Consider the following 16,315-nt stretch of genomic DNA (forward strand, 5'->3'; position numbering starts at 1 on the left):
TGCATACCTGGTATAAATCCCACTTGATCATGGTCAATTATTTTTTTGATATGTTGCTGAACTCTATTGGCTAGAATTTTGTTGAGGATTTTTGCGTCAATGTTCATGAGGGATATTGGTCTGTAATTTTCGTTTTTTTGTGGTGTCTTTATCTGGCTTTGGTAGCAGGGTTATGCTGGAGTCATCGAATGAGTTTGGGAGTATTCCATCCTTTTCTATGCCCTGGAATACCTTTAGTAGTAGTGGCGTTATCTCTTCTCTGAAAACTTGGTAGAATTCTTCAGTGAAGCCATCTGGGCCAGGGCTTTTTTTTTTTATTGGGAGTTTTTTAATTACCTTTTCAATCTCTTCTTTTGCTATAGGTTTATTTAGTTGTTCTACCTCTGTGTTAGTTTAGGTAGGTAGTGAGTTTCTAGAAATTTGTCCATTTCCTCTAGGTTTTCAAATTTGGTAGGGTACAATTTTTCATAGTATTCTGTTATTTTTTTTAATTTCAGTTGGGTCTGTTGTGATATCGTCCATCTCATTTCTTATTTGGGTTATTTTCTTCCTCTCCTGTTTTTCTTATGTCATTTTGGCTAATGGTTTATCAATTTTGTTTATCTTTTCAAACAACCGTCTTTTGGTCTGGATAACTCTTTCAGTTGTATTTCTATTCTCTCTTTCAATTAATTCTGCTTTAATTCTTATTATTTCCTTTCTTCTGGCACCCGAGGGCTTCTTTTGCTGCTCTCTTTCTACTTGTTCCAGTTGTAGGGTTAATGTTTTGATTTTGGCCCTTTCTTCTTTTTGGATGTGTGCATTTATTGCTATAAACTGACTTCTGAGCACTGCTTTTGCTGTGTCCCAAAGATTCTGGTAGGATATGTTTTCATTTTCATTTGATTCTATGAATTTCTTTATTCTATCCTTAATTTCTTCTATAACCCAGTAGTTTTTGAGCAAGGTGTTGTTCAGTTTCTATGTGTTTGATTTTTTTCCCTTACCTTTTCTGTTATTGACTTCTACTTTTATGGCTTTATGGTCAGAAAAGATGCTTTGCAATATTTTGATGCTTTGGATTCTGTTAAGGCTTGCTTTATGGTCTAATATGTGGTCTGTTCTGGAGACTGTTCCATCTGCATTGGAAAAGAAAGTATGCTTGGCTGCTGTTGGGTGGAGTGTTCGGTATATGTTCATGAGATCAAGTTGGTTGATTGTAGTGTTTAGCTCTTCCGTGTCTTTACTGAGCTTCTTTCTGGATCTTCTGTCCTTCACTGAAAGTAGTGTGTTGAAATCTCCTACTATTATTGTTGAACTGTCTATGTCTCTTTTCAATGCTGTTAGAGTTTGTTTTCTGTATTTTGGAGCCCTGTCATTGGGTGCATAAATATTTATTATAGTTATGTCCTTTTGGTGTATTGATCCTTTAATCATTATATAGTGTCCTTCCTTATCCTTGTGGTGGATTTTACTTTGAAGTCTATTTTGTTAGAGATTAATATTGCCACTCCTGCTCTTTTTTTGAGTGTTGTTTGCTTGAAATATTTTTTCCATCCTTCAAGTTTTAGTTTGTTTGTCTTTAAGTCTAAGGTGTGTGTCTTGCAGGCAGCATATAGACAGATCGTGTTTTTTTATCCATTCTGCCACTCTCTGTGTCTTTATTGGTGCATTTAGTCCATTTACAGTCAGCATAATTATTGCTAGGTATGAGTTTAGTGCTGTCATTTTGATGTTTTTGTGTGTGTGTGTGTTGTTGACAGTTTCTTTGTTCCACTTAATTTTCTGTGGAGTCATTTTTATTTGTGTATTTTCATCTTTGTCATTGTTGTTGGTTTTGTATTTGCTGAGTCTTTATTTTTTCTTGTTTTTTATTTTGATGTGTAGGATTGTTAGTTTCCTTTGTGGTTACCCTAATATTTACCTATATTTTTCTAAGTTTATACCAGTCTTTTATTTCTTTATATTGCCTTGACTTCCTCTCTATATGAAAAATGTATGTCTATATTTTTTAGTCCCTCTTTTTTGTTTTAATGTTATCATCTTTTACATATTGACTTCTCTGTTTCCCTATTTTCAGTGCTTTAGCTTTGATTTCTTTTTGTGACTTCCCTATCTGGGTTGATATCTGGTTGCTCTGTCCTGTGTTCTAGTCTTGGATTATTTCCTGATGTTACTGATTTTCTAACCTGAGGACTCCCTTTGGTATTTCCTGTAATTTTGGTTTGGTTTTTATAAATTCCCTAAACTTCTGTTTATCTGAAAATGCCCTAATTTCACCATCATATCTGGGAGACAGTTTTACTGGATATACAATTCTTGACTGGCAATTTTTTTCCTTCAAGGCTTTATATATGTCATCCTATTGCCTTCCTGCCTGCATGGTTTCTGCTGAGTAGTCACAGCTTAGTCTTAATGACTCTCCTGTGTAGATCTCTTTTCATTTATCCCTGGCTGCCAAGCCCTGGTGTTTTCAATCACCTCATATGTGAAAGCTGGACAATGAGTAACGAAGACCGAAGAAGAATTGATGCCTTTGAATTATGGTGTTGATGAAGAATATTAAATATACCATAGACTGCCAGAAGAACGAACAAGTCTGTCTTGGAAGAAGTACAGCCAAAGTACTCCATGGAAGCAAGGATGGCAAGATTTCATCTTACATTCTTTGGACATGTTATCAGGAGTGGCCATTCCCTGGGGAAGAACACCATTTTTGGTAAAGTAGAGGGTCAGTGAAAAAGAGGAAGATCCTTGACAAAATGGATTGACCTAGTGGCTACAACAATGGGCTCCAACATAACAACAATTGGGAGGATGGCTCAGGTCAGGCCGTGTTTCGTTTTGTTGTACATAGGTTCACTATGAGTTGGAACCGACTGGATGGCACCTAACAACAACAAGATTCTGTGCATGCTGGATAGACCCAGAATACAGCAATGAATAGGCACAGTCCTGCCTTCCAGGAGTAGACTCTTTGGTGAGGTGAGATGGGCAGGAATCAGATGATGACAATCTTGCTAAGTGCTGGGATGGAAAGAATTACCAGCTTCGATGGGAGCAGACAGAAGAGGTCCTTAACCCTGAGTGGAGTTGTCAATTAAGCCTTTTTAGAGGTGACAATTTAGTTGAAGGATTATTAAGAGTTTTCCAAGTGGATAAGGAAAATTGGGCTCTTCAATATGTGCAAATTGAGGAGGCAAGAAACTGTGCTGTCTTTGGAAAACACAAATCATTCAGCATGGCTTGTATGAGGCAGGGAAGTGGGATGTGGCAGGTGGTGCAAGAGAGGTAAATGAAGACTCCATTTTTATAAGCTTTTATTTCCACTCGAAGGAGTTTGAAAGTTTGCCAACAAACACGGACGAGGTTATTCTGCATGGCCCTTTAGCTTACCTGCTTTTATAAGTGTTATTAATTCTTTAAATTCAATGGTGAGAAATCCTGTTTGATGTCAGAAACAGCAGTGACTTATCGTCTATGTTTTGCAAAACTTGATTGGAAACTCCATTAAATTGTCTGGAGGGACAGACATTATATTTTATTAGTCTCTGAGTGAGCACTTAGCACATACTTGGCACATCAAAGTGTTTGTTAGATTGGAATGGATTAAATTCAATTGACAGAGATTGATGTTTTTTTCAGCCAATAGTGGAGGTGATTAAGGACACTGAACTTCTGCTAAAGGTGATGGAAAAAACTTAGGAATGGTTAATGGTGATGGCTGAACAGCATAACGAACATAACTAATGTCAGTGAACTGTACATGTGAAGACTACTGAAATGGCAAATGTTTTGCTACCTATATATTTATCTTAAAAAAAAAAGAATAAAAGTGGTTCTGAGAGAAAAATCACTTGCATTCAAAATGTTCTTTCTCTGCTCTGTGAAAAATCAATATGGATTTCTAATACAGGTCTATTCTCATTTCCACTGAAAAGTTGGTACCTCTTGAGGCACACTTGATTAATGGACCATATGTTATATTCATTTTTAGTATTTTTTTTAATAACAGAATTAATTCCAGGGCACTAGCTGTAGCTTCATACCACAGCATTCATGAAAACAACTCAGGGCAGTTGCTTGTGGTGTCATAAAAACAACGTGGTATAACCACCTTCCAAAATAACAACATGATCTTTTCACAAAAAACACTTCTGTAAACCAATTTTCCACACTCACAGTTTGATGATTCTCCGGGCATTTCTCCGCTTGAATAGACAACTTATACCCATGTTAGAAAGACAGTCAATCTGGAACCCCACACAGGTAAGGGCATTCTATGATCAGCTGAGGAGGGAGGGCAGGATCCTTTTCCAATACCAAAACTTACACTGACAATGGCACCATATCATCTGGAGTCAGGTAGTAGAAGCAAACACACATCATGATAACGTAGTATTAACTCTAATGGAAGTGGGGCATATTCACTCCCAGTTCTGCTATTTACTATCTGTGTTCTTTGGGCAAGTCACTCAATCTTTCTAATCTTTTACCTTGTCTGTAAAATTAGAGATGCTAATACATGCCTCATAGAATATTTGTGAGGGTTAAGTCTAATGACATGTTTGCCTTGGAGGGTTTTTTTTCTCCAATTCATTGCTTTCTTTCTCTCTCTTCCTGGGAGAGGGTTTTGAATAAAATATCATATAAGGAGATAGAGATTTGGTTGGCACAACACACTGAAAGAATTGATCAATATGAGCAAAAACATAGCTTGTTTGTCTTATAGATATTTTTCTTTGAAGATTTTGAAAGACCTAAAGCTACCTCCATCTAAACCCGGGAAGGAGAGGAGAGAAAGGGAAGCAAAGGAAAAGATATCAGAGAAGTGACACCATCTTTCTATTGAGAATGGACTCTGTGAACTGATAGGTTAACTAGATGAGAAAAACAAAGAACTATATTGCAACATTCAGTATGTGTTTATTGTTATTAATACAGAGACTCTTTATGGTGAGTGGAATCCACCTGTATGTCTTCCAAATTTCATGAATATAACCAGAGAATTACTGATATGTTAAGACCCAGCACATGTTAGAAGCTCAGTAATTGTTATTTCCTTATTCAGTCAACGGGCACCTATTATATTCCACATTCTCAAACTCGTTGGCTAGTAGAAAAGATGTAAATGTGAATGAATTATAAACCAATATGATAATTGAAATCATAAAACATACTCATGACACAGAGGCAAAGGAGCATAGAGTGACTAATTATAAAGCGAATGGAAGGAGGCATTCATGAGGGACCAAGAAAAGATCCCTAGAGCTAGGGTAAAAATGCCAGGCAAGGCTAGGAGAGCAAAAGGAGGCTGGAGGGGCAGGTAGGAACAGAAAGTACAGGATGCTGTAGTGTCAAACCTTGCCCATGTCTTCCCCAATCCCCTGCTGCATTGCTATTCTTCCTCTTTCACTGTCATTCCAATCATCTCCAGAAAGCCTGGACCAGCTCCTCCTCCCTTCCTACAAAATGAGTTCCTGGAGAGCAGGGACTCTGGAATTTGCATTTTTCTCTATTTATCCAGCATTATCACTGTAGGTCCTCAATAAATGTTTAATGAATGAATAGGAACTACCTAATATTGACCTCCTCCTGGGTGCCCTGTGGTGCTTCCTGCCCAGAACCCCTGCTCTCCTGTCTTCCCTGGTGAACTCCCACTCCTGCTGCAGGACTCAGCTCTGCAGTCCCTGTTGCAGGATGCCTCCCCTCACCATCCTACCAGGGTCAGCTCCCCCATTATACACCTCATGGCATAATGTTTTCCTTTGTAACACTCACCACAGTTGCAATTTAACATGTGTCATGGATTGAATTGTGTACCCCCAAAATATCTGTCAACTTGGCTGGATCATGATCCCCAGTACTGTATGATTGTGTACCACTTTGTAATCTGATGTGATTTCCTTATGTCTTGTAAACTCTATCACTATGATGTAATAAAATGGATTGTCTGCAGTTATACTGATGAGGTCTACAAGATTAGATAGTGTCTTAAGCCAGTCTCTTTTGAGATATAACAGAGAGAAGCGAGCAGAGACACATGGGGACCTCATACCACCAAGAAAGCAGTGCCGGGAGCAGAGCACGTCCTTTGCACCTAAGGTTCCCGCGCTGAGATGCTCCCAGACCAAGGGAAGATTGATGACATGGACCTTCCTCCAGAGCCAACAGCGAAAGTGTTCCTCTGGAGCTGATGCCCTGAATTTGGACGTGTAGCCTATTGGACTGTGAGAGAATAAACTTCTGTTTGTTAAAGCCATCCACTTGTGGTATTTCTGTTATAGCAGCACTAGATGACTAAGACACTATGGATGATTATTTGATAAAGGCACTCCTCCCCTCACTAGACTGTAAGGTAAGTGCCCAGGAGGCAGGGAATAGGTCTGTATTTTGCTCATCAATGTGCTCTACAATAACACAATGCCTAATACATAATAAAAATTCAATAAATATGTTTCAAATGAATAAATGGAAAAACTAAGGAAGAAATGTAGAAAAGAAAGAAGGGAGGGAGAAAGAGTTGGAAGAAAGGAAAGAGGGAAGAGAAGGAGGGAGGAAGGAGAGTTGTGAGACATGAGTTTCGTCAGGTGGATCAGGCAAGAATATTCTTAGATTTTATCCTGCTGATACAAAGGAGCCAGTGAAGAGTTTTAAGCAGGTGAATTTTGTTGTTTGGGAAAAGTGCAAAACATTCACTGGAAGGGAGAAAGGCTGAAAGAAAGCAAAAAGTCCATAGAGAGGAAAGCCCACATACAGGAAAACAAGCAGGAAGTCTATACATTGGAAAGAGAAGGCAGAAGTCTCAGCCAAGGCAGAAGATGTGTGAAAAGTGTGTAAGGCTAATATTTAGAGGGTAAAATCAAGAGAATTAGCTAATGTCACTAATGCAGTGTAATGGATCGCTTTTGTGTGGCTTTTCTCGCCATGGTCCTGTAACTCCCACCCAGGCGATTGGGTGGGACTGTGTGATAGGGTAATTGTGGCCCACCAAAGGGATTGTGGCCCATCTTGCTGGGCTTGAAATGAGCCATCCCAGAGGCAGGAAAGAGAGGAGCTCACCACCACCAAGGAAGGAGAGACCGGTAGAAGACAGCGCAGTGGGCTTCCAGGCCCACAGAGCAAGAAAGCTGAGTGCCTTTGGGCAGAGACTGAGGGCCAGGGAGAGGCATGTCTGCGAGCACAGCTGGAAAGAGGCTGTCCTGATGGAAGAACTGTATCCTGAGGGTTCCTGAGACTTAACTGTAACCTGTTACTTCCCTAATAAAACCCATTATCATGAGTATTGACTGTGAGTTCTGTGTAGCCATTGTAATGAATTATCAGACTCAGTAGAAAGTGCTCTGGGAGGGATGGGTGGTGTCAGACTTGGTAAAGATGGTGGAGAGAGAAGGTATGTTTGACCTTTGCCTTGATCTTGAGTCTCCTTCTCCCTGTGAAGTTAGAGGAGGTCAGACAGTGCCTCATGCCATTTTTACATAAACCAATAGCCTCATTCTATAGAAGACATTGGTTTCACGGCCATCTGGCATTTTGTAGTTCAGCAAGACTCCAATATAGTAAAATATCACACAATTAAAAGCCTGTGGTTAGTAAAAGTGCTTTATGTCCATAGATAGAACACATTTCGGTGTTCATCACCTAACTAGAACATATTTAGAATTCATGAGTAATTTGATATTATGCATGATATTAAAGCATCTTAGGCTGCAAGCCCAACTCCAAGAAACATTTTTTCAGTAGATTAGTTTAGCAGAAGACTACCTTTTAGAGAAGGAAAGTAAAGTAAAACAGATATTCCTTAGCCCCCTCAGCAAGCTGAATGACATCTCCCGAGTGCCCCAGGGGATTCCATTTTGAGCACAGTCTGTTCTGAGGTCCTGTGACCTTCACTCTGTGATGTGATGAAAGATTGCAAAAAGCTAATTTTGAGATTCGAGAATAGAGAGTTGTTTATTTACAGACACATTTGTAACTTTAATCTTTCAGACAGATGGGATTGGATTAAACCAAAATAGAAAGATGACATATTTTTTAAGTCTGTGATTTTCCCCTAGTGAGGCAAATGTTTAGTAATTCTACTGAACACTAAGTTTATTCAGGTTCAATGAGTATTTTAGAGTACAATCACTTATACATGCTTGTTATTCCTCACAACATTCTTACACATGTAGCCTAAAATATTGCTTTTTATAAAAAAAGAAAATTAATTACTATGAATAATTTCCACTAGATTGTGGGTTATAGCATAAAAAAAAGAAAACCAAACTCACTGCTGTCAAGTCGATTCCAACCCATAGTGACCCTACAGGACAGAGCAGAACTGCCCCATAGGGTTTCCAAGGCTGTAAATCTTTATGGAAGCAGATTCTATGTCTTTCTTCCAAGGCATGGCTGGTGAGTTTGAACCGCCAATCTTTCAGTTAGCAGCCGAGTGCTTCAACCACTGCACTGCCAGAGTTCCTGGTCATAGCATACACTTTATTAAATCCTCCAACAATGGAATATGTCTTGACCATATTTGGCATCGTTTGGGGTATGAATTTATATTTCATATTTATTTTAACAAAATGGAGAAATATTCAATAATATATAGTATAAAATACATTAGGGGAATATACTAAATAGCCTCCAGTACAGGGATTTATAATTTCCTGTATCAATTAAAACTAAATCATATTTTTGTTTTCAGTAATTAAGCAGTTATGCCTGTATTGTTCTTGTTGGGTGCTATGGAGTCCATTCCAATTTATAGAGACCCCACACAACATAGTAGCACTGCCCCATATGCCTGCATAGGTTTTCTTTTTAGGATTACTGACATATGTCATTGAAATGATAGTTAATGTATATTTATGTCCTATGATAACATCAAGATGCCAAGCAGATCTCCTACTCTATCCAAACCTCATTATAGATTTCTTCATGAAATTTGAATTTAGTTATGCTGTGAGTCATATTATGTCATTTCACACCTGCTGTCATGTTACTTTACTCTCACTGTAAAACAATGTATTGTCTTTCCCACAGATAAATCATCATCTCTTAACAGAATTCTCTTAATAAAATTCTCTTAGCAGAATTCAATATTTGAATTAACTGAAATGCCACATCACATTAGAAGGCACGACTTAAATTATTTTATTCATGCTCTTTATATGTAGTACCCTTTTTTTGTAGTCTTTATATGAAAAGACATAATAAAAATGACTTACCACCACAATGTATCGAGGTCTATACTGAATGGTTCCAAACAAACCCAATATGACGACTATTATATGTAGAAAATTTCCAAGAATAGGAGCCCACTGGAAGCCAAGGAAGTCAAAGATCTGCCTCTCTAGTGCTGAGAGCTACAATAAAGCAAAGGGAGTCCATTAGCATCTAATCCAAGAATAATCATAGCGTTTTAATACCTAATTCACTGCTAGGAAAAGTCTGCGTATTTAATTTCAACCCCACTTAAGGACATCATTTTCACTAGAATTTTGATATCTATTTCATGTACTGTTTTATGCAACTTCTCTCAGAAAATATTTGAGCATTATGACTTCAGGTATGAAATAGGTCTTAAACCTATCTAGACCTGCTGCCATCAAGTCAATTCCGACTCATAGCGACCCTATAGGACAGAGTAGACTTGCCCCATAGAGTTTCCAAGGAGCATTTGGTGGATTTGAACTGCTGACCTTTTGGTTAGCAGCTAAGTTCTTAACCACTGTGCCACCAGGGCTCCAAAGCTATCTAGAGAGCTAGGGATATACTCCTTAAATCATTTTCCATGGTAGCAAAGCCAGGCTGACAAGTTATGACTTGAATTCATCGCTATTTTTAATAAAATGATTGGCTTAATATGCCATACTTGGAACAATAATTCCAGGTTTGCAACACTAGAACTAGTACTAATTTGGGGAAAAACAAACTCCTACCCATCCCTGCCTCCCTATGCACAAATACAAAATACATAGTAAACGGATCTTGTTTTGTTTCTTTTCCTCTCACTAGACTCTCAATGATGATAATGACTAACCATTTCTTCAAAATGAAGCTTACTTATTTACTAATTCTGGGCTCCTAGCCCTGATGTAAATCTAGACTTAAAATGTCCCTTTAAACTGCATTTTACTGAAATGGACCACCTATATGAAAACTCATCTCAGATTGGGTAAAATCCTTTGCGAAGAGCCAAATAAAAATTAGGGAGCCATAGTAATGCCGCCCTTTATTACATTTTCATTATATACATTTTTAAACAATTCCAAAATGTATTAAAATGTACTTAAAAGAATTTATGCTGAAGCAGATAAATTTCATCTAGTCCAATGAATACCAACAGTGCCATTATGAGGTAAAAATGACATTTGTTGTATTCTCTAGCTAAAATTTTTACAATCCCACCTGCTGTATTTGGACACTAATCTTATACATTTCAGATTAATATTTTTAAATTTTACTTTGATAGATTAGTAATTCTAATGAAATGAGCCAACCATTAGCCATATTGATGGCACTAGAAGCTGCAGGCTTGAAATGAAAATAGCACCCTAGGTGTTTTTCTCGTTATGTAGCAGGTGTATGCCTGAACAGCTTTAATTTCCTTGGACATAAAGGAATGCCTTCCATCCAGTAAGCTGAATCTAGCCTTGGTTAAGATTCACCTTCAGCAAACCGGAGGAAAAGAAAAAGAGCAAATGCCTGAAGACAGCCGCACCAGAACCACATTCCTTTCGTGGGTATCTTCTGATCATTAAGAGATGTGTCACCATCTCCTGCGTTCACAAATGGGAAGAAGTACAGAAATGGCTAATGCACAAATAATCAGAGCAATATATGTAGAGACACCCATGTTTTTCAATCCCTGTTTGTCACTGCTTGGGAGGGACTCTAATTAGTTCCCTGGAACCTTCTCCTAAAAATGCAGCATTGTATTTATTGGCCCATCAATGGTATAAATATGCACTTTCTTTTCCTTTTAATATCCAAACAGAACGGATGGATGTGCTGGGGGCTGGGGGAGGAGAAACCCTCAAGAGCAGCTTCAGGCAATTCGTTTTGAAAAGCAGCCCTATTTTAAAGCTGTTGCACATCACGAAAACCTTTAGAGTGAACTTTTCAAACAGAGAAAAACCCATTTTCTTTTCTGTCAAGAAATGCATGGAAAGCATTCTCTTTTATGATATTAAAGAAAATACACAATGAAAGAGAAGCCTAATTAATGTCACTTACTAGAAGTCTATATTCTTTATTGAAGACAATCCATTTCTCTATTTGTTATTATTTATTCCCTGAGAACTTAAAAATGGATTGGGGGTGGCTTGAGATAAGAACACAAAATGCCATCAAAAAAACATGTAGGAAATCATATCAAGAATCAAGCTGGGGCAGCTATGACAACTTTATACATGATGAAAACTAGATTTCGGTATTGTATTTTAAAAAGTCAACTAATAAAAAAAACCTTAAAAATAAACGGAATGCTACTTTATTTTTTACTTAATTATTTTATTAAATTTTGCTCTTAGGCTTCTTAGTCACTTAGCTTATCGACAAACATCTCCTCTCCAAATATCATAACCTTTGGAGATACCACTTTTAAAGTGTGATATTAATAATAACCCACAGTCATCAAAAGAAGTTAAATTATATCCACATTGCTTTGTTAACTCAGAAAGAGTTTGACTATCTTTTAGAACTATCTCTGTCAAAAATATTCTGATCAGTGGTGTGCTGGAGGGTGCTGGCTCTGGCTGGTAATCCCTGATTCTGCACCTCTTCCCAACACCATGGTCAATGGTGTCAAGTTGGTAATTTGACATTGGTCATGATGGGGTATTTACAGCATAGAAATCAGGAAACACCAAGAATCAAAGCTGTTTTCTTTTTTTTTTTTTTTTGAGATTCTGCTGTTAAACATTTGCCAGCACAGTGCTGAATATGGCATCTTGAAATTATAATGGAGCATAAATAAAAAGCAACCAGTAGAGATGAAAGCAGAAGGAGGGAGGAAAAGCAGAAGGATATCTGCAGAGACGCCATAGAAATAAGAGAAAGGATGAGACATTTGAAGAACTTGAGGCTTAAATACCACCAGTTGCCTGGTCGAGTCGACCTGGCTCACTGTGACCAACATGTGTGTCAGAGTAGAATTGTGCTCCCTAGGGTTTTCAGTGGCTGATTTTTTAGAACTACATCTCCAGGCCTTTCTCCTTCCAGTTAACAGCCAAGTGCATTAACCATTTGAACCACCCAGGGACTCAGATAGAATTCAGGAAAAAATAAAGGCAACAAGACAACCAGTGAACAGTTCAAAATAGAGCAGGAAGCAGTAGACTTAAAGAACGATGGAATCATTTCTAAGTGAAAAGTAAAGTAGGGAAGAATCTGGAAGCTATAAATAATATGATAAAAAAAATGTTCTTTTTCCTAATAAGTTAAAAATTAAAGGCAATCAGAATCTTAACAGAAAGGAAGGAAGGAGGGAAGGAGGAAGGGAAAGGAGAGAAGGAGGGAAGGAAGAAGGGAGGGAGGGAGAGAGCAAGGAAGGAAAGAAGGAAGGAAGGAAGGGAGGAAGGAAAGAAGGAAGGAAGGAAATAAAGGAAGGAAGGAAATAAGGAAGGAAGGACGGTGTCATGGTTTGAATTATGTCCCCCCAAAAAATGTGTGTATCAATTTGGCTGCACCATGATTCCCAGTACTGTGTGGTTGTCCTCCATTTTGTGATTGTAATTTTATGTTAAAGAGGATTAGGGTGGGATTATAATACCCTTACTAAGGTCACATGCCTGATCCAATGTAAAGGGAGTTTCCCTGCGGTGTGGCCTGCATCATGTTTTATCTTACAAGAGATGAAAGGAAAGCAAGTAGATAATTGAGGACCTCATACCACCAAGAAAGAAGCACCAAGGAGCAGAGTGCATCCTTTGGACCCGAGGTTCCTGTGCAGAGAAGCTCCCAGTCCAGGGGGAGGACTGATGATGACAAGCACCTTCCTCCAGAGCCGACAGAGAGAGAGAGACTTCCCCTGGAGCTGACGGCCTGAATTTGGACTTCTAGCCTACTAGACAGTGAGAAAATAAATTTCTCTTTGTTAAAGCCATCCACTTATGGTACTTCTCCTATAGCAGTACTAGATGATTAAGACAGAATTTGGTATTGAGAGAGTGGGGTGCTGCTCTAATAGATACCTAAAATGTGGAAGCGGTTTTGAAACTGTGAATGGATAGAGGAGCAGCAGTGGCAGAGGACCAGCAGTGGCAGAGGACCAGCAGCAGCAGAGAACCTGCAGCAGAAGCAGAGAACCGGCAGCAGCAGACCAGTGCGAGAAGGCGCTGGAGCAGACCCACAGAGTGAGAGAGCTGAGTGCCTGTGCGTCAGAGGCTTCCTGGTGGAGTGGGGTGCCTTCAGGCACTTAGCAGTGGCGCTACGGAGCTTTGGAACACTTGCCCCAGCAGAGCAGACGTGAGAGTAAGGCCCGAGGGCCAAGAGGCCACAGGAAGCAGAAGCTGAGTAGACAAGGAACACAAGAAGCCAAGTCGCCTCAGTCTCAAAAGGTATGGCCCTGACCTCTGGGGTTTCAAAGGGTGGAGCCATGGCCTCTGTTGTTTCTAAGGGTGGATTTGCCACTCATATGGACTGGGAGAATGAGGCCACCTAAAGCCGAGGGAGCAGAGCTGCTTACCCAGTGGGCCTGGAAGCCAGAGCTGAAACCCAGGGCCGAGGGGCCTCCAACTCAGAATTTGGAGACTGTAGCTAATACCTAGAGTCTGGAGGGCAGGGCCATTGTGTAAATTGTCTCATAGAACAGAGGATTATTTTCAAAGTCTTGAGGGCTAATGTAATGTGTTCTGCTGACTTGCTTGGTGTCTGTTATCCCTTCTTTCCCTCCAGTTTCTCCTATTTGTAATGGAAATGTCTAGCTTGTGCCTGTTCTGCCATTGTACCTTTGGAAGTAGATAACTTGTATTCTAGATTTCACAGATGAAAAGGAATTTTTGGATTTTGGACTTGGAGTTAAGACTTTTGCTATGATATGATGGGATGAACGTTTTGCATGTTGCAAGCATGTGATTTTTAGGGGGAGCCAAAGGGTGGAATGTGATGGTTTAAATTATATCCCCCCAAAAATGTGTGTATCAATTTGGCTGGACCATGATTCCCAGTATTGTGTGGTTGTCCTCCATTTTGTGATTATAATTTTATGTTAAAGAGGATTAGGGTGGGACTGTAATACACTTACTAAGGTCACATCCCTGATCCAATGTAAAGGGAGTTTCCCTGCGGTGTGGCCTGCACCACCTTTTATCTTACATGAGATAAAAGGAAAGGGAAGCAAGCAGAGAGTGAGGACCTCATATTACCAAGAAAGAAGCACCGGGAGCAGAGTGTGTCCTTCGGACCTGAGGTTCCTACACTGAGAAGCTCCTAGCCAGGGGGAAGATTGATGACAAGGACCTTCCTCCAGAGCCGGCAGAGAAAGAAAGAGTTCCCCTGGAGCTGATGCCCTGAATTTGGACTTCTAGCCCATTAGACTGTGAGAAAATAAATTTCTGTTTGTTGAAGCCATCCACTTGTGGTATTTCTGTTAGAGCAGTACTAGATGAGTAAGACAGAAGGAAGGAAATAAGAAGGGAGGGAAGGAGAGAAGGAAGGAAGGAAGGAAACCAAACAAGCTATGCAAAGAAGTAGGGTTCGAAAATACCAAGAAAACAAAAATGGGGCATGATTTTGAATTTAAATATGAAGATGACATTGAAACTTTTTCCATGAGTGGCATAGGGATGCAGACATTGGAATTACAGAAGAGAAATGTAACCCTAACTCACACTTGGTGCTGCAAAAAAAATTCTACACTCATTACACCATAAATGCTGTTTATTGGATTGTAACTTTCAGACTGAAATTTTAAAAAGCTTGAAAGTCTTCATTATAGTTAGGGAGCAGAGTAAAGGCGTAATTTGGCCACATCAAGTCTATCTAACAAAAGTTGGGAGAGGCTAAGTGTCCTGTGTCTTTATTCTGGTGTTATGGCAAGGGGAGGAAGATGTCTTTTAAAATTCTTCTCACAGGGTCAGGCATTTCCTTATCAGATTGCAAGGTGAAAATAACATTCCCTATGAATCTATAAATCACCAACCATGATCCACCTCCCAAGCACACACATTCCTAATAGCTAAGGGATTGTCCTTGCCTGCTTATTTCATGTCCAGGCAACACAGAGACAAAACGGAGCTCCTTTCATATGCAGTGGGTTTCTTATTGATACATACATTATGTTTAATGCTTCGTGTGTATTTTGCATAATTGCTCATAGTAACTGTTCTTAATTGTTAAAATTAATTTTTACCTTATTACAGAACTATAAAAACTCCAGGTGACCACACATGTTCCTGAACATTTATCTAAGCTAGATTTATAGGATAGCTTCTGCCCTAGCCAAAGTTGGGTAGGAATACTCTTGGAGATTCAACTTTACAGGAAGGAAAGTGAGCCATCTTTATTCTCACTCCTCTTGGACTTCTTTCCTGCTCACTAGAGGCAGAGGAGGAGCCCTGGTGGAGCAGTGATTAAGTGCTAGGCTGCTAAACAAAAGGTCAATGGTTGGAACCCCCTGAAAGAAAGGTGTGGCAATCTGCTTCTGTAAAGATTTACCGCTTTGAAAACTCTATGGGGAAGCTCTACTCTGACCTATATGGTCACTATGAGTTGCAATCAACTACATGGCAGGGGGCAGAGGAAGACACAATAAAGAAGATCAAAATGGGGTCACTCACACTGGAAGAATCATAAGAAAACATTTGATCAAATCACAGTTACATAAAAGACTGTGAAGCTGAAGCATATTATACAGCTAATACCCTCCATGCATTACTTCTAGCCTAGGAATTCATGTCCTTAAGTATTGCATAACTATGATACTATGAAGGATCAAATATTTCCTTGAAGGCAGAAATTAAAAGTACTAATTAACATTCCTATTTCCAGACCAATTCAAATACGTTTTGGGCTACTAAATTAGGTGTTTTTATTCTGGGAGTCCTTGTAGCCCCAGATTACTGCTATCATCTTTGCTTTGATTTAGGAAATACTATTGGAGTTATTATTCCCTCTCCTTCAGCATGGAGAATTGTGACCCAGCTGGGGCTGAGCCCTCACAGACTCACAAAGACACATCAACTGGGCCCTGAGATAAGACAACAGATGGGACAATCTCGGAAATTATTTTAAGGAAGTTTTCACAAAAGGGCAATAAAACCTAACCCAAAGAACTTCTCACCTTTTGTCTTTTTCTATTAACATTTAGTAAATAGGAATTTGTTGGACCAATGAAGACCTTCCT

General features: G+C 39.2%; 1 protein-coding gene across 1 annotated transcript in view; it reads right to left on the reverse strand.

Annotated features, from left to right (window-relative positions):
* The window catches only part of NKAIN3 (sodium/potassium transporting ATPase interacting 3), an 831,485-nt gene that overhangs the window by 406,312 nt on the left and 408,858 nt on the right, over window positions 1-16,315 (reverse strand). Inside the window, exon 2 of the mRNA XM_004372606.2 lies at window positions 9,195-9,332. Coding sequence (XP_004372663.2) covers window positions 9,195-9,332 — 138 coding nt within the window. The remainder of the gene's footprint in view (window positions 1-9,194; window positions 9,333-16,315) is intronic.

This window comes from Trichechus manatus, unplaced genomic scaffold (assembly GCF_000243295.1).
Source record: "Trichechus manatus latirostris isolate Lorelei unplaced genomic scaffold, TriManLat1.0 scaffold00018, whole genome shotgun sequence".
Lineage (NCBI taxonomy): Eukaryota > Metazoa > Chordata > Mammalia > Sirenia > Trichechidae > Trichechus > Trichechus manatus.